We start from the raw sequence: 23375 nt of genomic DNA on the forward strand, positions 1-23375 counted from the left end.
TTATCTGCTCTCCCAGCTCTTCCTCTTCCTGCGCGATCTCTCGGGTCGCAGGAATATTTGCAGTCGCTCGGTCCCAAACTCACAGTTTGACTGAGTGACCCGAGCCTTCGCCGCCTCCAGCAGCAGAGCCTCGCTGCCGTGTCTGAATCCATCCAATCATCAGGCGGACGGAGCCGGGGCGAGACAGGAAGTGTCAACAGGTGCAAACGCTCGGCTGTTCAATTTGTAAAAGTTTGTGCGAGTCCACAGACGGCGCCTGGAAATAAACAGACCTTTAACATCGTCTGAAAAACGCTTCTTTGGACGAACGCAAACCGCCCGCGGCGCTTTGACGGCGCCTTCATTAATATTCACCTGATGGATCTGAGCACGCACGCGTCCCTGAAGGGTCAGCTGGTATTTCATCTGAACCCTCAGGGCCTGCACACGTTAAACTGGAGCTATGACCTCATTTACATCCTGGCGTCGGTGATGTGATGATGTTCTGTGTGCACCAGCTCGCTGTGTTTCCACCTGCTGCAGGTACAGGAGGGGTAACCAATCCAAGCTCTCGGTTCAAGCTCGGCGGTGAGGCAGGTGATCTCACAGCGTACCAAGTAATGAGCACAGTTTCAACAATGGGCCTCTCTCCATGCTGTGTGAGCCGCAGACGCCTGGGAACATGACACTAACACCTGCACCTGGACAGACGCTGCAGACATGGGTTTGCTACGTTCTGTCTCACAGCCATCACAGCCCAGAGTGAGACACGCTTGTGCTGTGTTAAACATTTGCACCTGCATCTCTTCAGTTTCATTTATTAGGACCTGCAGTAGCTCCGGCCACGTAGCTGCTGTTCTTGTTCTTGGTAAAAAGAAGGCTTCATGCGCTCTGAGCAAACCCGACTGTTCATACTGAACCTGATATTTTAATATCAAAGATCCCACGAGAATCCTCCACAAACACGTAGAGTTTCTCTGCGACTCACAGCGAGGTCGAGACTCCATCAGGCGAAGCACATGGCGACAGCGGAGAGAAAGAAGGTAAACTTTAACACTGAGTCTTCCTCTGTTCTCCACACAGAGGTGGGGTTTCTCTGCAGCACGACGCTGAGCGGCTTCCTCAGTCTGGGTCTGTGCAGCTAACTCAGCTAGCTCGGCTAGCTCAGCTAACTCGGCTAGCTCAGCTAACTCGGCTAGCTCAGCTAACTCGGCTAGCTCTGCTAACTCGGCTAGCTCTGCTAACTCAGCTAGCTCTGCTAACTCAGCTAGCTCTGCTAACTCAGCTAGCTCAGCTAGCTCGGCTCACTCAGCTAGCTCGGCTCACTCAGCTAGCTCAGCTAGCTCTGCTAGCTCTGCTAGCTCTGCTGGAACTTCTTATTAAACCTGTTGTCTGCTTATTTGAAGCCTGCGGTGCTGACAGCTCCACTGTGCTGTGCTGCTATGCATCTTTTATGAGCCTTACAGGTGCTGTGGGTGTTTTATTATTTCATATGCTGCACTGAGGAGGAGAGCACAGGGTCCAGTGCTGCTACGCAGAGAGAGCTGCAGTTCAAGTGAGGTTAGCGACTGAAGGTGACTTAGAGGAAGCACGGGGAAAGGTTTCATCTCATTGGTCAGCAGGTTGCTGATTGACCTGTCGGGCTGGAGCTCTGACAAAACGTCCTACTGTAGCACATTTATAGGTAGCACGGATGTCAGGTCAGCGAGGCTGAAATGAATCCTTATTGAAACTATAAACATTTTCTTTTGACCGACTTGATTCTGAAAATAAAATTAAACAAATAAATAATTGATCAGCAACATTAACGCCTCAAAAACTCAAACTCAGCCCTTCTCATGTATATGAAACACTTTGACCTACACACAGTGAAGCCAGCGGCGGCACATTTCCTCGTCTTTGCTTTACTTTCGTTTGTCCCGTTATCTCCGTCTCTTTTCTGTTAAATATGTTTCCATTTCTTTTTCAGGTTTGTTTGCTGCACTTCATAACAACCCTGCCCCCTACTGTAGTGGATGTGCAATTACACTTTATTCTACTCTGGCATAAAAAGCATCTTCCCGGGGTCACACGTGCCCCCCCCGGCATCGCACCGCCCCACTGACTCCTCACGTCATGCGTACACTCTCTCTGTACTCTGACATGTTTTGGGAGGTTTCTTGGTTTGAAGCAGTGACACAAACCGCTCTGTGGAAAAATGTGGCGTAAAAACTGTGATTTGGCTGTTCTGACACGTCTCAGTTATTCACGCTTGAACCAGTGTGACCAGCATCAGAAGAAATAACCAGTCTCTGATGTCTCTGCTCACGTCTGTGAAGAACAAGTGAAACGTCTTATTAAATCTCGTTCAGCCCTCGTCGTGCATTCAGTTTGTGATTGATGTCAAGGACAGAAGAGCGACGGCGAGTTTACCAGATGAACCCGGTACAGGATGCTGATCCCCAGAGTCATGAAGGGTTTGGAGAAATCGATCACCTTCTCTCTCTCCGACGTGATGGTGAAGCCGGCCACCGCCAGGTCCGCTTTCTGCTCCGAGACACAAACAGACAGAGCGGATTAGCAACACGCACAAACATCACTGTAGGCACGACCTCTGACACCGACAGGGAGGGACGGACGCCGGCGTGCTCTCAATAGTGAGACGCAGAGAGGAAGAAGAGGACCAAGGATTAAACGAGCAAATGAGACAGAGAATTAGATGGTGGAGGAGACAGAGGGAGGAGGTGAGGCGCTTTCAGATCGACCAGTGGAGCGTGAGAAAAACAAGACGAGCTGGAAACAAGTGAGAAGGAAAGAAATGAAATCAACATCAAAGAGAGGAGGAGGAGGAGGAGTTCAGCGCCGGTCTGAGAGGACATCAGATACGACCCCAGCAGAGGTCAGGAGGATGGAGGGTGTGACAGAGCAGACACGATGGATGATGTCAGGTGTTGGTGAACAGAAACGAGGACGAGTTGAGGCTGCGGGAGCTCTCCTCTGTTATTCTGCTCTAATGGCTCCTCGTTTATTCACTAATGAGCTCAACGACTGAATCCTATTCATGTTCAACAGTTTTGCATTAACCAGAAACACTGTGGGGGAATAATGTTTGTCTCTAATGATAGTCTGTGTGATCGGTTTCATCATCACACAGTCCCTCCTCACAGCTCATCTCCTGCTGTTAGACGCATCATTCGGTCTTCCAGACTGCGCTCTGCGTACTTCGGCTCATCATAATTACTGTTTTCACCTCAGTTTTTAAATCGCCCTCTGAGTAACCACAGTTCATTCCTGCAGCACTGCTCTGATCTCTGCAGCCCATCATTTCTGTGGTGGCTCTGCAGGTCAGGCTCACTGATTTCAGTTTCAGCGTGAACAATAGTTTAAAAGCTTTAAAGCTTCGACCTGAACCTACGTAATACCAGCTTTGAACACTAGGTGGTGCAGTGAGTCACTGTGGCTGTTTTTGTGGGCTTTTTTAACCCTTTAAAGCCGGTCGGAGCGGACACGCTCCATTTTGCGTAACTATTTTTAAATCCCGGTAGCTCTGCAACCACGTGAGCTAGCGCAATCATTGTTTTTGCATATGAAACCGGAGGAGTTGTACTTACATCTTATGCCATCAGCTTGTCCTCGGTCACAGTTTCCTTCCACATATAGCTTTGCAAAAACTGCATAAAAAGCACTTGCAGCAACAAAAACATAATATTCCAGAAACACGCTTTGCTGATCCGATCAGCTGTTCGTAACACTTCCTACGTCCATCAGCGCGAACTATCGCATGTCCGCCATGACCTGCCCGAAACCGGAAGTGACGTCATTTTTGCGGAAAATGTAGTTTTTTTTACCATCAGGGCCTCATGAGCCTATACTGGTGTTTTTAAAAGTTATGTTTGACTTTATGACTTTCTGTGTGGTTTCTGGGATGCTTAGGACTCATATTGCACTGCTGGAAATAGTTTATTTTGATGCATATGCTGCTTTTTTGCAAATTTGCGTTTTTCCTGCAGTATATAAAAATTGGTGTATTTCAAAAATAAAACTATGAAGACACTCAAAATAAATTTCCTGTGGTGGGAAACTATTTTGTGCAACTTTTTTGTATTTACAGTTTTGAGGGATAAGCCTCTTAAATTTCTCTAACTAGAAATATATGTTAAAAAAACAAAAAACGATTTTCAATTTTTTTGTAGTTTATTGCACTTTTTTGCAATTTATGTAATTACTATGCACTTAATGCAGACATATTATTAAGATTTAGGCTGTAATGGTTGTATTGATGTATAGCAACTTGAAATGCTCCCAAAAATGGCTCCACAGCATGTAAACATATAATATAAGCTCTGGCGGACTTGGTTCTATGGTAGGTCTTAAAGGGTTAATCTGGGCGCGACACTTGGGAACGCCGTCGCACTCAGAGTGACGTCCTGCCCTGAGAAACCTCTGGGGAAGTTGAAAACAATCCCAGCAGTTAAAGCACTGCCCCCTGGTGGTAGATTTGAGCGCCTGTGCTGCCGATGACTGTCCCCGTCACGCCTGACTGATGCCTCGCCGGTTAGGACGCCGTCTCTCTCTCAGAGCTGCAATTAAAGGCACAGCTTGGTTCCAAATGTTTGAAGTGCCTGTGCAGAGGTTCTGCAGCTTTTAATGAAATATTGACTTCTTATTGTACAGAAGTCATTGTTGAGGCTGCAGCAGCCGCTGAATGCATTACAAGTTAACAGCGGCTCCCCGGGGGGAGGGCAGGACGCTCACAATGCCAGATAGAGCTTTTGTTCTCGGCGGGTAAATCACGGAGCTGAGACGGTCCCGTTTCAAGCTGAGACTCTTAAATTTAGATTAAAGTGAAAGGATGCTTACAAAATTTCCCCTCCTGTGTCGGTGTGAGGCGGTGAGGAATCAAAGATTACAGTCTGTAGGTGTGCCTAATAAAGTGGGGTGGGAGACTACAGCAGTGATTTGGAGGCCTGCAGAGTGTTGGTGGGGAGCAGAGGCAGACATGTTAACACTGAGACTTAATGCACAGAACTACAGACAGTTACCTGTGTGCAGTCTGTCAGCATGTGCAGAGGGCGGCTCGTCTGCAGCCCACATTTATTCAAAAGCCTTTAATCTCATTGAATCTGTTGTCAATGCAAACGTGAACACTCGTGTTGGTGGAAGTTTCTCTGTTTGCAGCAGCGTTCACCTTGGCGGGTGAAAGATAATCTCATTACACTTTGAGTCAACAGAGTGGATCCATGCAGGACGTTTATCTGGACCCCAGACGCCTCCTGCTCCGTAATTAACACTTAATTGATTAACGAGTAGACACTTGTTAAACGAATTTCACCCATTTTCATCAGACTCCTGTGTGCGCTTGTCTGTGTGTGTCTGTCTGTGTGTGTGTGTACCATGTTTACATATCTTTGTGGGGACAAAGTGCCCATCAGGTTAGGCATGTTTGAGACTCAGAATGTGGTTTTAGTGACAGAGTTACAGTTAGGTTATGGTCAGGGTACACAGCTAGGGGAACCATTAGGTCAATTAGATCTCCTCAATAAGATACGAAGACAAGTGTGTGTGTGTGTGTGTGTGTGTGTGCGGTGGGAGGGTTTACACTGAGTTAAAGAGCAACAGAGAGAGAGATGAAGCATTTGTGATTTTTAATATTTTGGCGTGTGTGTGTGTGTGTTGGCACGATGTGCTGCTGTCACTTGAACCAGATGTTCTCCAGCTGCAGAGTAGTGCTGCATGTAGAACATCTGCAGCTGCAGATGTTCTACATGCAGCACAACTCTGCAGCTGGAGAACATCTGGACTGTGACGCTTTTAATTGCTTGAAGTTTGAAATGATCACAGACTGAGTCTGCTGGTCTGTAGTAATCAGTGTTGGGAAGGTTACTTTTAAAATGTCCACTACAGATTACAGATTACAGATTACATGCTCCAAAATGTATTCTGTAACGTATTCCGTTACGTTACTCAATGAGAGTAACGTATTCTGAATACTTTGGATTACTTAATATATTATCATGCTGTTTACAACTACATGAATGTACTATTGCTGTGATTTATTACTGTTACTGAAGGTTACTCAACACCAGGCTAACATGGTTAGCTGGCGTTAGCTAAGGTTAGTTCATAGACTGTTAGCCTTGATGGTTAGCATTAACAACCTGCTAGCTGCAGATAATCATGTTTGGTTCTGAAACCATAGCAACTAGATGTTTAAATCTTAATATAATGAGTAACAGTAGGTGGACATTAGGTAAGGCTGCACTGTTTCTGTATATGTTTTCTGTCTGCTTTCAGAACCAAACATGATGAGCTAGCAGGTTGTAATGCTGCCTTCAGTAATAGTAATCAATCACACAGCAATAGTACGTAGATACTGCAGGGGCACATAACCCAGGTAGCTAGCACAACTAAAACAAGCTATTTGCAGCAGGCTAACGTTAAAAAAACGTACTTCCAGATGTTTCTTTGGGTTGGCGTCTGAGAGCAGCCTGGTTGCTGACAAACAGAGTTGCATTGCACGCTTTCTTCTTTAAATGTGAGGTGGTGTGGGACATTCCAATTAAGAGATGCACTCCTGCCCGTGCACTGCTGTATTCTAACTGTATTCTAATTACCACCTGTTTAAGCAGTAACTGTAACAGTTACTCATATTCTGTGTGTTTAAACGTGATGCTGGTACATGTATCCTCCCCAACACTGGCAGTAAAGACCGTTCTTGGAACAAAGTGATTTTACGGCTGAAGCTTGTATGTAATTTAAGCTCCTCCTCCTTCGCTCACCCTGTTGATGAGCTCCCCCACCATGCCGGTCCAGCTGCCGTTGGGCTCTGGCGCTCCGTACAGCCCGTCGTCCACCAGCTTAATCTTAAAGGAGAACTTCAGGATGTCCGCCAGCTCCTGCAGCATGTCCACGCAGAAGCCCTCATACTGATCGTTGCCCTGGTACTCCTGGTAGTTGGACTTGCGCATCACGTAAGGGTTTTCCTGTCAGAGAGGAAGAGGCGGCTCAGAGCAGCAGGTCCACCAACCACAGACGTCACAATCAGATATGAAAGGCTCACCAGTATTGTGGTGACGACGAGCGACTTGTTGGCCAGCGTCTCTGATGCGTTGAGGTCGAGGGAGGTGGAGTTCATGGCCAGCGTGTTGTTGGAGTACCAAACGCCAATCTAAAGGGGGGGCGACAGAGGAGCAGAAACAAAGAGACTGAGGACGGGAGGAGAAGTGTTTCTAAGGTGATAACGTGATTTTTCTGTCAGGGTCAAAGTTCAACCAGAAAAAGGCCGACGCTCTTCCAAAGATGGGCCTCCATTAGTCTGATGACATCAGCAGCGTGTCTGTCTGCTTTTAGGCTTTTTTCTTTCTATCGAGTCAGGAGATGTTGCATAAGCACTGTAGGTTAAAGGTCACAGGCCGTGTGACAGTTAACGTTACAGAATTCACTGCTCCAGTTTCCATTTGTTCAAGCCTGCAGACGACTTTTCTCTTACAGTCGGCTCGACTTTGAAAACAAATGAATCACGACACACGGATTAGTCGATGGCGTGTTGGCGGTCGAACACTGTCAGAGACAAACCTGCGACACACATCTGTTGCGTCTCCATAACAGTCGAGTTATGACGAAGACGACCCAGAGAGGAAGGATTAAAAACCAGTTTGGGATCATAAAACACGAGGAGGAGCTGAACACTGCTGCTGCAGGATCAATGCTGCGATCAATAGAGGAGGATCTGGCTCCTCCCACCTCGTCCTCTGGGTTAAATACGCTTGTAAACACCTACACGCTGACCTCACGCCAATCCTATCCCATTTCCCAAACTCCCGACCTTAGCCGACCTCTCGCCCGCTGCTGTGCATGTTTTAGCTGTGAGCAGACGAGCTGTCACCCAGAGGACCGGCTGATGGAGAGCGGGCACCACTCCCGTCTCCACCCGCACGCCTCCGTCCTCTCGGCTTAGCATGTCTCATCCATCTTACTGCCGTTTCTGTGCCTTTGCTTTGTTTACCCCTGAAAAACATTTGCTCGGGTCATCACGCAGGATTTCCACCATGACATTAATACTAAAGAGCCGCAGCCTTTCATTGCAACGCTGCTCCTGCTGCAAACACAGCGTCCCGGCCGAGTCTGGGAAGCCCACCTGGATGAGGCTGCTTTGATACCTGAAGCTACACAAGCGTAAGGTTGCATTAAAGGGGAAGCGTGCTCACATCACTGAATATTCAAACTGTTGCAGTGAAACAGCGAGGAGAAGTAATCCGTGTAAGCAGCGGCTCAGGCTTCAGACAGCTTTAAACTCTGATCTGCAGGAACGGGGAAATCCTCGATCCTGTTAAGTCTGACATCGACATCCATTTCTGGCTCCTTGGGTTCCACAAACAAACACACCCCGAGGCTCAGCTGATAGTTAGAGCTTCTCAGTGCTTCAGTGGTCCTCGTGCACCTCAGGTGTCTTTCAGGTGTTTCGAGCTGCTTTCCTTCCTTTGGACCTCACTGCTGCCTGGTGACCTCCTGGTGACCTCCTGGACCGCATTCTTAAAGTTACAGTGAAAAGCTAAAAACAAACACAGACTCTCGAATTACAGCTGAAAGTCTGACAAAACTACAAACGTGTGTGTCCAGCTGATTATGGACCAAACTGTGTCAAAGAATAACTTGTTTCATGATTAAACTACAAATATGGATAATGTCCAGCCCGCTGCCTTCTTTTAATGACTACAACAGCAGCTCAGTGCTGAGCTGACTGTGTGAATCGGCTCCTGAAAACGTGAAGCAAACTTAAATGGATTTGACTAGAATCCATGAATCTGGACCTCAGTAGACGCCACAGGTCAGAGTTATTGAGAGCAGCAGATCTATCAGGATGAAAATCAATTTGGATTCGATGCAGGAAGCAGAGCAGCCTGAAGCAACGACCTTATCGAAGGAGCGGCTCATCCTGCGGGGAGCACGAGCGCGCTCTTGTGTTTGAGCTGCAGCGTAAATCTCGTTACTTCTCACGGGAAGCTTCACCCCTGGCACACGAGCCTACCTGACCCCGGGCTGACCTCCATTGATCTGCAACCTTTTAATATATGTATGAGGTCGTTTTCCTTCAGGAAAAAATTGGTTTGCGTTGATTTTATCGACGAATGAGAGAAGGGTTCACTGCGGAGCAGACCGCGCATCCTGCACGACTTTTAAGGTCACGGCGTAGAACATGCACGCTCATCCACCCGCCTGATCTAAAGGCACAAATTTACATCTCCGTGGCTGAATGATGACCTAATCTCTTTCTTGTCTGCCCCACTTGACCCTATTTGACCTCTGACCTCTTTATGGCCTGCAGGGTGTTTCTCCAGGATCTTCAGGGTGTAATTGGTTCTCTGGCCTTTGCTGTTGAACTCGATGTGACCCGTCAGACCGTCGTACTCCACCTGATGACACCAAACACCAAAGAGCAGGTTAGCAGGTTAGCTAGGTGCAAAGCTAACTGAACGCTGTGCTATGTTAAAGTAATAATAAGATAATATCAGCAGATGGAACACAAACGTCTACTTTTAATTCTACTCAGCTTCAACCTGAAGAATAAGAAGGACAATAAAAACATCTATTTCCTGATTGATAACGACATCAGCTCCAGTGACATCACCCACTGATGTCACCATCTTTGTGACGGGCACCTAAGGTGGTCATGTGTCATCATGAGGTAACACGCCCTGAGGCAGGGCGGCTAATTTAAGTTTAAAGAGATGAAATTACTACTGAGTTCAGCTCATCGGTGCGGTTTCTCCTGGCGGGAAAATTAACCACGCCCCCACCCTGAAGCACGACCTGCTTTATCATCTGTTTGAGTGAAAGAGGACCTTAATGTCTGCACACAGTAAGACCTCAAACTAGCAAACGAGCTCGTTGACTCATTAGGACGGCGCTTATGGAGGCCATAAATCAGTGAGCCGTGCATTTCTTCTTACAGCCAGAGTCGCCTCCTGCTGCTCAAGCGGCACTTCCACATCAGCTTTACTATTCAAACCCAAAGGCTACAGTCATCTTTTATATACAGTCTTTGCATGGAGTGACCATCCTGTCAGTGCTAACCTGAGGGTGAGAGAGCTTCACACCCTGGACTCTCTCTCCAGTAAACTGTTAGCCGGTTTAGCTGCACAGACTTGTTAGCAGCTAGCTCACCAGTCGTGATGACTCTCAGCATCTTTATACGGAACAACAGACTGATAAACGTTGGCGTTCCCGTTAAGGATGCAGAATATCTGGGAAAGATGTTTACAGCAGCTCAATGTGAAGCTTTATTACAAGCTGTACTTTAATCTGGCACACACACACACACACACACACACACAAACATGTTTTCATATCGTTGTGGGACATCTCATTGACACAATGCTTTCCCAAGCTGCTAACCTTAACCATCAATGAACCCTGAGCCTAACCATCACCATAACCTAAATGTAACCCTGACACTAACCCTGACGCCTTTAAGCTCATGGGAACTGGGATCTAAGTCCCCACAAAGATATCAAAACAGGCTCACACACACACTGGAAATAGAAACTGAGACAACAGGAAAGACAGACAGTTCATCAGATCAGTGACGCTGCTGCTGGTGTGTGTGTGTGTGTGTGTGTGTGTGTGTGTGTGTGTGTGTGTGTGTGTGTGTGTGTGTGTGTGTGTGTGTGTGTGTGTGTGTGTTTGCAGGAATGTGCAAATAAGTGTGAGAGATGTGCAGCCAAGCGTGCATTTTGTTCCTTAGTTTATGTGAGTTATGTGTAATCGAGTGCACATACACTATGAACGAGTGTGTGCGTGTGTGTGTCTGTGCGTGTGTGCGTGCGCACAACTCAAGATGAATTACATCCCAAAAACAATGTGGCGAGAGAGACGGGGAGAGGGAGCGGGGTCTCTGGTTGCTGCCAGGCTCGGTGCAGAGATGATGAAGTGATGCTCGGAGAGCAAGCAAAACAAATGGAGAGAGGGAGCGGCATCCTCAGAGGAGGGAAAAAACAAGAAGTGGCAGACAGACAAAGACGGGGGAAGAGGAAGACAGGAATAAATCAAATGGACATGAAAATGAAAGAAGGAAGCAGGGAGGAGGCCTCCTTCCACGGGTGCAGCTCTGCAGCAGCTCGCCGTGTTAAAATCAACAAGTCGTCTAAATGCTGCAGTGCTGAACGCTCCTGCTGCGAGCTCCAATCCCTGCCAGTGTTTCCACTGAAATATGAAGTTTCATACCAGCAGCATCCACACCCAGCTACAGCCAAGTTCCTGCCTATTTGGAAAAAACAGCTTTCAAAGCTTTTAAAAAGCTGAAATGTCAGAGACCACACGGCTGCATGGGAACCAAACCTGCACCAGCACAGAGGTGCAACCAGCTGCTGTGCTGGCTGGTAGACGTCCTCCAGTGTCTGAGCTGGAAACACTGCTGTTAGCACTTCCATCCTTTGGCCTGAAGAAGAGCTGCGCTCGCTGCTGCTGAGACGACAGTAAACTGTGAGCCCTTCATCCCTACATTACCCACAATGCCTTTCTGTGAGATGTGGGCCTCCTCTGATAATGCGTGAGGTGTGTCTGTGTGTGTTTACCATGCGCAGGTAGTTCATGAGGCTGGTGCCGTGCTGCCAGATGAGCGGGGAGGTGCAGCTCAGCGGCTTCACGCCGATCTCCTGACTGCGGTTCAGCTCTCGCACGGCGCTCACCACCACGTGAACGGCGTCGAACATCAGTGCTGACGACAGCTGAGACAGACACGGGTGAAAACATTAAAGCATGAATGGGTTCAATAACTGACACAGCAGAGCGCTCTGATGTCGCGGTGGAGGAGCTGCCTGTGTGCTCGAACTTTTCCGTCTCTGTGAGGAATAAAGACGACTTCCATCAGGGCGCCGTTTCACTCTGAGAGACTAACCAGTGTCAGCTGCTTCTCCCAGCTGGACACAAATGTGTCGCTCTCAGTCCGACACTCGTGAATGATCTCTGCAGCTCTACGAGAGCATCTTCCTAATGTGTTTCACATCTGAACCCTATGAGTGATGTGCACAGATCTGGACTGTCCATAACCCAACTGACGAATGACGAAGTGTGATGACGGAGGAGGCCGTACATCTGCACTCTGTTGGTTTTAATGCATCTGACTGTCTGATGCAGCAGGCAGCTTGCTTGCTCATATTTTGCTTCTAGAAAGCAAAATGTTGTTGAGCAACAGTTCTTCAGCTTTCTGACGGTATTTCAAAGTTCGTCTTTCGGTGCAGTCCTGGTGCCTGACCATTTGTTTCTGTCCGTTAAGCCTCTGAAGCCTCAGAGTTCACACTGAGCTGAAGGATGAAGCTGCTCACACCAAATATTCTTGCCTATTATTATTCCATGTATGTTTGCATATGTTATAATGAACCTCCAGGATTCCTGCAAAATCTAAAGAATGAATGGTGACTTAAGACTTTTGCACAGTACTGTAGTGTGATTGAACTCCTACTAGCCATTAAGAGTACTGGGTGAAGTTGAGATCTGCTGCATGTGTCCTGTTCATTCAGCATGCTCTCCTCCACATTCCCACTGCAGCCCACAAAGCTGCACAAAACCAAAACTCCCAGAAGCAAGAATAAAAAGCTGTGTTTGTGTGTTTGTTGGTGCTCCTACAGCTGAAGAGGCCGCGGTATTGATAGCAAGAAGAGGAAAATTAAAGCCCTCCTGCTATCAGCGGCTCTCAGCGCGGGGCTCAGCGATCGACTCGGTGATCCTATCACAGTCTGACGTTCTGGTCTGTTTGGTCAGTTGTCAATCAAACTGACACTCTGAGCGAATCAGACAAATTGTACGGAGGCAGAGCGGCACAGTCTGTCAGCGGCTGATAAAGAAGACGGATGTATGACCGAGTGTGATTGGAGCTCTCTCCGAGTCGATAGTTTCAGGGCTGATGACAATAACTAATTACAGACTGAAGAGAGACAGATAGACCAAGTGAAATCAGAGGCAGGAAGAGTGAAGAGTTCTGGTGACTCCCAGTCCCTGGGTTTGCTCCGCCTCCTCCAACATGGACCAGAACTTTACTGAGGAGACACCGACATGCCGGCACAAGTGATAAGGAGGTAGATAAGTGGTAAGGAGGGGTTACTGCAGGTAAGGAGGGGTTACTGCAGGTAAGGAGGGGTTACTGCAGGTAAGGAGGGATTACTGCAGGTAAGGAGGGGTTACTGCAGGTAAGGAGGTGTTACTGCAGGTAAGGAGGTGTTACTGCAGGTAAGGAGGGATTACTGCAGGTAAGGAGGTGTTACTGCAGGTAAGGAGGTGTTACTGCAGGTAAGGAGGGGTTACTGCAGGTAAGGAGGGGTTACTGCAGGTAAGGAGGTGTTACTGCAGGTAAGGAGGGGTTACTGCAGGTAAGGAGGTGTTACTGCAGGTAAGGAGGGGTTACTGCAGGTAAGGAGGTGTTACTGCAGGTAAGGAGGGGTTACTGCAGGTAAGGAGGTGTTACTGCAGGTAAGGAGGTGTTACTGCAGGTAAGGAGGTGTTACTGCAGGTAAGGAGGTGTTACTGCAGGTAAGGAGGGATTACTGCAGGTAAGGAGGTGTTACTGCAGGTAAGGAGGTGTTACTGCAGGTAAGGAGGGGTTACTGCAGGTAAGGAGGTGTTACTGCAGGTAAGGAGGGGTTACTGCAGGTAAGGAGGTGTTACTGCAGGTAACGAGGTGTTACTGCAGGTAACGAGGTGTTACTGCAGGTAACGAGGTGTTACTGCAGGTAACGAGGTGTTACTGCAGGTAACGAGGTGTTACTGCAGGTAACGAGGTGTTACTGCAGGTAACGAGGTGTTACTGCAGGTAACGAGGTGTTACTGCAGGTAACGAGGTGTTACTGCAGGTAAGGAGGGGTTACTGCAGGTAAGGAGGGGCTACTGCAGGTAAGGAGGGGCTACTGCAGGTAACGAGTCTTAGAGTCTTGTGTCATTTCAGATGGGAACTTTTCTTCTGTTCTAATTGTTCAGTAACATCCATAAACATCACAAAGTTCATCATGAAATCCATCCGGCACTTTAAGTGAATAGATATGAGTAATAACCCCGGGGATACGATGCTGTTTGCAGTGACTGAGGCAAACTCGTTATTGTCATTACTGTTATCTTTATTAAAGCTGGCCTTATCACGCTGCTGATATCAGAGCTGCAGATGAGACAAAGCGCTCTGATGGGACAGATTTGCCCTGATGTGTCTATTTATTATGGATCAGGGCAAAGACGCAGACACGGTGACAGATGAAGACGCTCTCCGGGCTGAACCTGCTGTAGATGACTTACTTACCGTAGCATCTCTAAATATCACACCTTGATCTGCTGATTAACACCTCTAATCATCCTGAGGTATAAATCATTATCCCAGGATCATAATTTAGCTGCTTCGTTATGTCGAGCAGTGACATTGAAATATTGTGTGGCTGTGGCACAACAAAGGGCACGCTAACATTTCACAAACATCAGGATTTGTGCAAGAGAAGCTTGGTATCCAAGCAACTGTGCAGAAGTCATTAGACGGAAGCGTTTTTTCAATAATCTTTCAATAATCACTGACTTCTTTCTTTCCTGTGTCGGGTTGGTAGTTAGCACAGAGATCTACTGTCGTCTGCACAAATGTGGGGGTCCACCTGATCCACCTGAACACCATGTAGTGAGTCAGCCTACAGCTCCTGTAGAGGAAGACGGGCTCCTCCAGGTCTCCAGACTGGAACAGTGAACTATAACTACACTGGGCATGTCTCCACCTCTTGGACCAGCTCAGGCTCCTCCTCTCCAGCACATGTATTACTATCCTGCAATATTACGGCACGGCTGACCGAAGCACTGTGCTTCCAGCTCACCTTACAGCCAACGCTTCCAACGCCTCTGTGATGTTGAGGCGCGCTTCACGGTGATAAATAGATCACCGATTGGCTGACTTCGTTTGCTGACATCACATATTGCTAATGAACTGAGCGCTCATCAGGAAAACCAAAGAGCAGCTTGTGACACAGTGACCCACATTTGTGCAGGAGGCTGAAGGTTATCCTGTACGGCGGAGACACGCTGCTCAGTAACTGTGTCAGAAGGACACCGGTCTCACTGTGTGTGAATAATGGGCACTGTTTCCCGTGAGCAGCTCGTCGGCCTCTCTTTGTGCAAACTAAGCCCACTCACACCTTTCATCGATTCATTTCTGACTTTCTGCTTTTGCTTCTTCTCTAAAAGCTAAATTTGCATTTGAACCTTTAAGCTGAACAAAGACAAGAAGTCTTTTAAGCACTGAGGATATCTTCTAACGGTTCTGATAGTGTGGCAGTAGATGAGGTGAGAAGCTCTCGGGGTCGTACTCTGTCCCGTCTCACCGCGGGTCCCGGGTACGGGCTGACGTCGCAGCCCTCCCTCCAGGACAGGTTGAGGCTCCTGAGGAACTCCAGGTAGAAAGGATGGCTGATGTTCAGCATGGAGAAGCCCACGATGTTTGACTGATCGTCCACCACATCGTCAAGTCGCAGTAGGGGGAAATCCTGAAGACAGAGACAGAAAGAGCGAGTGAACAGAAGACACGAGCGAACGCTGTGACGTGCAGATACCGTGGAGGGGTGGAGAATCTGAGAGAGAGGGAGAAAGAACAACAAAGCACAAAGAAACAAACAGCTTTAACAGCTTGATTGGAGTTTTCTTTGCCGGCTGCACATCAAGCAGAGTTTAAATTCAGAACAGGGACGCAGAGAAAAACACTTTTATTTCCTTTTTGTTTGAAAAAAGATGGACATCAAACGCTGGGGATTTCAAAGAGCTTCAAATAGTCCTTGAAGGCGAGTTGGTGTCACGCTGAGCTGTGCTGCTGAAATAAACCACAAACTGTTGCTCAGCCCTCGCAGGGTTTGCGTCGTGCAGCAGATGCTGACAATGAGATGTTTAGCTGGAACGAGTCGGGAATGCCGGCCGACTCCAAACCAACGTCCGGCTGCTGGCTTCACCTCCGATCCCCTCGACGGTACAAGCTGTGCTCAGTGATCGTGTCCCCCTGAAAAGAAGGAAGACTTCTTTTGTTTTCAGCTGAGCTGAACCGAAACGTATGTTGTAACCCCTAAAACTGCACTTCCTCTGTTCACCACCAGGGGTTAGGGACTGACTGTGGGCAGAGAGGCTGCAGCCGCTGCACAGCCACACTTACTGTGACTGTGCAGTCAACCTGGAAGCTACAGTGTGCTTCATTTGAAAATGTTCATCGTGTAATATTTAATTCTGGTTTGGTCCGAACAGTTCTGACTCAGAGGACACTCGTACCAGCATCAGTGTGCATGAACAGTTACTCTTTAATGAAACATGAGCAGAGGCAGCAGAAAGCAGGTCGTCAGAGGACGAACAACAGGAGACAGTTTCAGCCATCGGAGTGATGTGAGCACGACTCACAACAGACTCACAAGAGACTCACAACAGACTCACAACAGACTCACAAGAGACTCACAAACACTTTAAATTCAAAGAAGCTCAAATCACATCAAACTGTGACACTAAGAGTCTCATTAGACCGAATACACAAATCATCAGTCTCTCACACACACACAGACACACACACACACACTCCTCCTCAGGTACATGGTTACTCTGCTTCACCTTCACCTGATTTACATTTAAGAAACTTCTTCATCAACATGTGACCCAGGCGGAGTCTGATGTTAACCAATCACGACCCAGGATCAGCCTGGACCTTTTCACTCATTTGGTGCTAAAACTGGTTCCTAAAATCAGAGTTTTCTGCCCTGACAACAAGATGACGATGATGATGCGCTCTCTGCCCTTCAGCTTGTTTGGGTTCGTGTGCTGACGTTTATCGTTTTGTTTAAAAATGATGTGAAGAGTGTAACTGTGGAAAGGCGTGCGGTCAGCGGCCGTCAGTCTGGCGTGCTGCTGCACGGACAGGTTGTCATCATCGTTATTTGGCAGCGTGAAAACGTTTTGGCTCAGATTCTCTCCCGTCTGTGGAGGGCGCGAAGAGGAGGAGCGGAGGTCGGGACTCAAACAACCCGAGAATATTCACACGGCGAATCTTCTGGGCCCGGCTGTTTAGCACCGGGGCCGACCTGCCTGCGAGGTGAGCATCCGTCCACCTCAATCCCTCCGAGCGGCGTCCCCGTCTCCTGGGAAACTGCTGCTGTTGTTGTTGCTGCTGCCAAATCAATTTCAGCTGCAGCCAAGTGCGCCGTCAGACGGCCTGCAGCCGTGACAGAGAGCAGTTGGCTGGAGGAGCGGCAGCGAGCGGCCAGCGGGGGAGGAAACACTGCAACAGCATCCCGGGACGCAGAGACGCTGCGACTGTAGGAAGTCAAGGAATAACAGGGCGGGACAAGGTCGGGGTGAGGAAGACGTGCACCGTCTCCACCGCCGTTTCAATCTGTGACGTTTAAAGAGCAATCAGGAAGATTTACACCCTTTCCTGCCACATTCACAAGAACGTCGCCGCCATATATCTGCAGAAGGTTGACGAGGCTGCTGATCGATACCATGACTCACCGATGACTTCACCCAGACGCCACGCAGTTAGAAACTCGCTTCATGGAACTTCAGGATGCCGAGCTCCTCGCCGAGGCCAAATTAACCTTCCACAAAGCACCGACACACAAAACAGCCTCTGAGCCACACCAGCTGCTGCACGCTGTTTAATGGTTTCACCCTGACCTACAACACTGTCCTTTACCCCAACGGCAACGCACAAAAATACACGAAACGACCACAAAGAGAGGAAAAAAGTCCAGAAACACACGAATCAGAACCAGAAACCAGACGAACGCTAAGAGAAGTGAAAATGAAATATTAAAGACACAAAAACAAGACAAAACTACCAAAATATGACGACACAGAGACGCACAAAAGAGGAAAAAGAACAAAACTGGGTCGAACAAACAAAACCCGGAGCGCAGAGCGACGTGGAGAAACCATCCCCGTGACGCCGATGATAAACGTTGATAACAGCAAACACACAAACAAAGGAAACACGTTGTTGCTCATTTTGTGTGCGCCTGATGTGGAAGTTGTTGGTTTCCCACAGCTGAGGGGAGAACCTTGAAGCGGAGATGCTGGGGAACTTTTTCAATCTGGACCGAATCAGTGCCGCTGCCAACATACGGCGGCGACCAGAGGTGGGCAATACTGTAATCTGATTACTTTTTTCAAGTAACGAGTAAAGTAAGGGATTACTATTGCAAAAATGGTAATTAGATTACGTTACTTTCCCGTAGGAACGCTGCGTTACTGCGTTACTAAAACCGTGATTTTTTTGCGAGAATGTCTCATGACAGTGACGTAAGCGAGTGCGACGTTCGTGACAACAGCTGTGTGCAGATCAACAATGGATCATATATCGAGTGCAGAGAGAGTATGAGCGTGCAGCGTTTAAAGCGTGGAAGTACTGACCTTACTTTGAGTTTGATTCCATAAAAAGTGACAAAAACATTAGTGTCCGTTGTGCGTGGGAAGAAAACTTCTTTTTACAGCGAAAAAACCCCTAAACTTCCAAACAAGCACCGAGTAGCTACGACGTAATGGGAAACTCACAGAGAAACTCGCGGATTCTTCCACTGACCGCTGCACACCTGCACCAGGGTAACCCTCCGCCTACCCCACTCCTGCTTTACAGGTGAAAATAGAGCAACAGGACCGCTAGTCTTTGACTTTATTTATTTTCTGCTGTGTTTTACTTGCATCTGAAAGAGTGAGTGTAAACACAAAATATTTTATTTTATGTGCTGGAATGTGCAGAAAATAGGTTTAAATATTAAACTAATTTCTTCCAGTCAGAGAATGTTGCAGATAATTAAATTTTTGCTTGATGCATAAAGTTAAAAGATTAAAACGAATAAAACAAGTTTTAAAAAGAGACTTTTCCATTTGATTACATTTTGTATGATGATTATGTAGAAAAAGTAGAATTGGGCTGAAAGATCTATCACTTTATCACCTATTCAGGTTGTAAATCGTGTTTTTAAAAAGTAACTAAGTAACTAATTACTTTTGAAAATAAGTAATCAGTAAAGTAACGGGATTACTTTTTGGGGAAGTAATCAGTAATTAGTTACTGATAACTTTTTTCAAGTAACTTGACCAACACTGGCGGCGACTGGACGGGACGCCATGATGCAGGTAAGTAAAGGAGGCGGTCCAGACGTCATCAATCCGGAGGAAGCGCGAGACCCTCCAGCCAACTTCCTCTGATGCTGTTTGACTCTCTCACGTTTTCAGCAGCACAAAACCTCGAACATGTTTCCACACGTACATCTGAGATGATAAAATCCACCGTCCCCGTGTTTGTGCGCTGACAGCAGGCGATCAGCCCACCTGGCTGAACTGAGCAAGTCTCCAGCAGCCTAACCGAACCCAGGTCCATGTGTCCAGTGAAAGCAGAGGAGCGGGCTGCCAGACTTCCTGCACTCGTCGCACCATCAGGCTGTGGTTCAGGCTCCTCTCTGACCACGCGATTTTTGTCATCAGTCCAAAAACTGAAAAATAACTTTTTAACACAAATATTTGAACTTTACACCTAAAACTGAGCTCTAGTGGCCGGTTCGTGACAGAATCACAGCTGCAGCCAATGAGGTGTGACAGAAAAGCTCAGAGAGCAAAAGTTTCCTGTTTGAAAATCAAGGTCATCCTCTCGAGCTCGTGCAGACCGTCACCAGCGTGGGTGCAAGTACCTGACCTTTGCACTAGGATGCAGTCTGATCTGACTGTTTACACCAGGGTGGGGGTCTCCAGGCCTCAAGGGCCGGCGTCCTGCAGGTTTTAGATGTGTCCGTGATCCAACACAGCTGGTTTAAATGGTTAAACGCCCTCCAGATCTGCAGGTAATGAAGTCATCATGCGATTCAGGTGTGTTGACCCAGATCTAAAACCTGCAGGACACCGGCCCATCAGGGCTGGCGTTCCCCCACCCCTGGTTTACCTGCTGTATCACAGAGGTTAATCCCTGATGCACACACAGCAGGACGCGGCGTTCCCCCACCCCTCGTTTACACGCTTACACAGCAGGACGCAGCGGGACTGATCTGAGAACAGCCGCCTCACTGGAAGCGGTCCGGAGCTGCACAGGGAGACGATCCTGAACGTGATCAAAGCTTTCTCTCCCGACTAAACGCTGCAACCAGGAGGTTTCATGTCCAGCATGCTGTTCAAACCTTCAGCCAATCAGAAAACAGCTTGTTTCATACAAATGATAACTGTAGAGGCCGCTGAAGCCTCGAGTCCTTCCTCGTGGTGAAACGGCGATGAACTCGGCGCCCTGAAGTCAGCCTGTCACAGTCAGCCGAGCGTGTTTATGGCAAAGTTAAAGGTAGGTCAGAGACGGCAGGTGTGTGTGGAAGTGTTGACAAATCATTTTCATCTTGGTTCCCTTCCAGGGTCCTACTGAGGGGGGGGGGAGGGGGGGGGTGATGTCGTCCTTGGTCTGCGAACGCGGCGTCAAGCCCCCGCGCAAACGGCGCTGTTAAAGAATGTGACACGACAGTATTTAGAGTCGAGGCGGAGATCGAGACGAGTTATTATCCACACAAAGTCTCTCGTACAAGGGCACGATACCGACCAGCAAAACTCTAATGATGACAAACGGCGGCGGGACAAGCGTGCGTCCGTGATGAGCACCGAGAGACGAGGAGAGCGGAGGGGGAGGAAACGGGGGAGGACATGCGTGAAGCGGGGGAGGTGACAGAGTTTCGTTCTAGCACGTGACCTACAAACATCCCGAAGGAACGCAGCGGCACAGAGAGCATGGAAGAAAGAGACGAGTGAAAGAAGAGGAGAGAAGCAACGGGCCAGAGAGGAAGCAGGAAGCAGGAAACAGGAAGCTGTCGGAACAAACCGCCACAGATTCAGACGAGAAGACGAGCAGCGAAAGGCGAAAAAGAAGAAAGAGTTGGAGGAAGAAGGAGAAACAAAATGAATAAACAAGGCAAACTAGAGACGATAACAGAGGAGGAGAAGTAATGACAAAATATGGCCGCCAGCAGCAATAATGGGCTCACGTTTGAACTTAGTGTTTGCTGACCTCACTGCGCCCGTGAGAGCTCGCCACATGCAGGAGTTACTGTTTCAGTTACTGTCTGCAAGTATGGCTGGATTGGCTCAGGATTTGAACCGATGGCCTCACCTGACTCTGGAAAGACTTCTCACAGGGACCTGAAGCAACACCAGCACAAACACCTCTAACACCATATCACCATCTAACATGTCGACGATGCTGCGAGCGTCCTGCACGCCACCAGTGTTGTTACTTTGAAAAAGTAATTCATTATAGTTACTTATTCAAAAAAGTAACTGAGTTAGTAACTGAGTTACAATATTCTAAAAGTAATTAATTACTTGAAAAGTAACTATTGTGTTACTTTAAAAAAACGTTTAACCCTCTGGGCTCCAGGGTAGAATCGGCCATTTTTAACTACTTTTGATCTTTCCTCTATTTCACCTTTAAAAACTATTTATTTGTCTTGTTTGGTCTCATCAGCACAACCTCACGTGTCTGAATCTACAGTCATGTTTACATTTTGACAAACTGTGTTAACACAACTGATCTGAAATCAGACAAAAAACATAAAATCAGAGTAAAAAAAGTGATATTTTTACTGTAACAACCACAAACATGTTCATTGAATCATATTTCATAACTTTAAATGCAAATATAAACTGTCAATTTTAAAATCATATGCACAAGTTTTACAAACAACAAAGTTATTTGCATCCATTTAATTTTACCTTGATTTTTTAAATAACCATTTCAAACTATTTACAGAACAATCAGCTGTTCTTCAACAAGAGGCCACAAATTATTTGTGCCACTGCAAATATTTCTGTCCACTATAAAGGAAATATCACAGCCTGATACCTGCAGGTCTGACAGCAGCATGTGTCACTCCTGTTTCTACCTGGAGACAGCAGTCGCCTCATTGTTCTGACACACAACACAACACTATCCACAACACTACACACTAACTACACCAAACACGCTAAACGTCACAAATCTCTCACATCTCAAAACTCTCTCTCTCCTAAATCTTCCGCCTCTTCCTGAACAACCAAACGTCATGTCACCATATAATTTTTGATTGGTCGACATGGTGCATTTTTCCACCAACATGAACGGGCTGTTTTTGTTTGCTCATAAGCAGAGAGGTCTCGCTGCTGTCCTTAGACAGTAAACGTGAAACTATTCAGGGAAAAACGCCGTATATCTTGTTTATCATGACTCTGGTTTTACTGACAGTTTATAAACTGGTATATGAGCTGTATATAAATATATATATAACACCTGAGCTCCAGCTGTGATCACCGTCCACGGGAGCGCAGCTGCTTAAAGCTGCAGCGTCCAGATTACTTACAGCTACTTCCTGCAGCTGATGTAAGATGCTGTAAGCTGAACACAGCTTCACCCGTCTGTTTGTTGAAAAATAATAACGCGACCGCATTTTCTTGTCAGTAACGGTAACGGCGTTGTAACGGTAGGAATAGTAATTAGTTAGATTACTTGTTACTGAAAAAAGTAATGCTGTTAGTAACGCCGTTATCCCCATCACTGCAGGCGACACAAACGAGGATGGAAGGAGAACAGATGGAAGAGATAGAGGACAGAAAAGGACATGAAACCGAGGAGAAGAAAGTAGGAATCATCTTTAGGAAAGGAAACAAGAAAACAGGAAAGGAAAGGAAAGGAAAGGAAGGCAGGTCTGCAGCATTGAGTCACCAGCATAAATGTGGCTGGTGTGTCATCCACAGAGCAAAATAATCCCTGAGCGATTCCTTTATCAGCCGTTATCAATAGTATCAAAGCCTGTGGAGAAGAAAGCTGTGGAGGAGGAGGAGGAGGGTCACTAAGTGATGAAGATGAAGAATCAGACGATTATGAAGCATCTTCTTTATGGAAGGACCGGTGAAGATGAGGAGAACTAAGTGGCGAGCTATGAGGGTGTGGAGCTCTTACCATGGTGGTGAGGATGTACTTGTAGAAGGCGGACGTCATGCCCAGCTCGTTAGCCTGCAGGAGAGCAGAAGAAACGCTAAGCGTCCTCCGTGGAAACGAGCCAGAGTTCATTTAGAAAGGAACCATCGCTCCAACTTTGAAACTGCCGTGAAACTAATTCTTTCACGGCAGCGCGTTGAGACAGTGATCCACGCCTTTGTTAGACTCGGCTGGATCACTGTAACGCATTTTATATTGGGGTCAGCGCGTCATATATTAGTCGTCTACAGAGGAGGCAAAATGCTGCAGCTCGTCTTTTAACTGGCACTCGAAGGTTTGAGCACATTTCCCTGTTTTAGCTTCACGTCACTGGCTGCTCGTTTCTTTTAGGATTCATCTTAAAATTCTTTTATTTACTTTTAAAGCTCTCCATGGCCCCATCGTATCTCTCTGAGCTGCTACAGCCTCACACACCCACCCGCTCTCAGGTCAGCTG

The 23375-nt window shown here is 47.4% G+C and overlaps 1 protein-coding gene across 2 annotated transcripts in view; it reads right to left on the bottom strand.

The window, feature by feature from the left end:
- The window catches only part of LOC102793909 (glutamate receptor ionotropic, kainate 5-like), a 173413-nt gene that overhangs the window by 22786 nt on the left and 127252 nt on the right, over positions 1-23375 (bottom strand). The window contains exons 7-13 of one of the 2 annotated variants that reach the window (XM_087835540.1): positions 22901-22954; positions 15297-15458; positions 11532-11684; positions 9267-9371; positions 7019-7126; positions 6738-6941; positions 2392-2505 (exon numbers count right to left, since the gene is read on the bottom strand). In XM_087835540.1, coding sequence (XP_087691666.1) covers positions 2392-2505; positions 6738-6941; positions 7019-7126; positions 9267-9371; positions 11532-11684; positions 15297-15458; positions 22901-22954 — 900 coding nt within the window. Of the gene's footprint in view, positions 1-2391; positions 2506-6737; positions 6942-7018; positions 7127-9266; positions 9372-11531; positions 11685-15281; positions 15459-22900; positions 22955-23375 lie in introns of both variants that reach the window. The other variant, XM_087835539.1, reaches the window with a different exon arrangement.

The sequence above is a fragment of the Neolamprologus brichardi genome, chromosome 22, assembly GCF_056152115.1.
Source record: "Neolamprologus brichardi isolate AB-2024 chromosome 22, ASM5615211v1, whole genome shotgun sequence".
Classification (NCBI taxonomy): Eukaryota; Metazoa; Chordata; class Actinopteri; order Cichliformes; family Cichlidae; genus Neolamprologus; species Neolamprologus brichardi.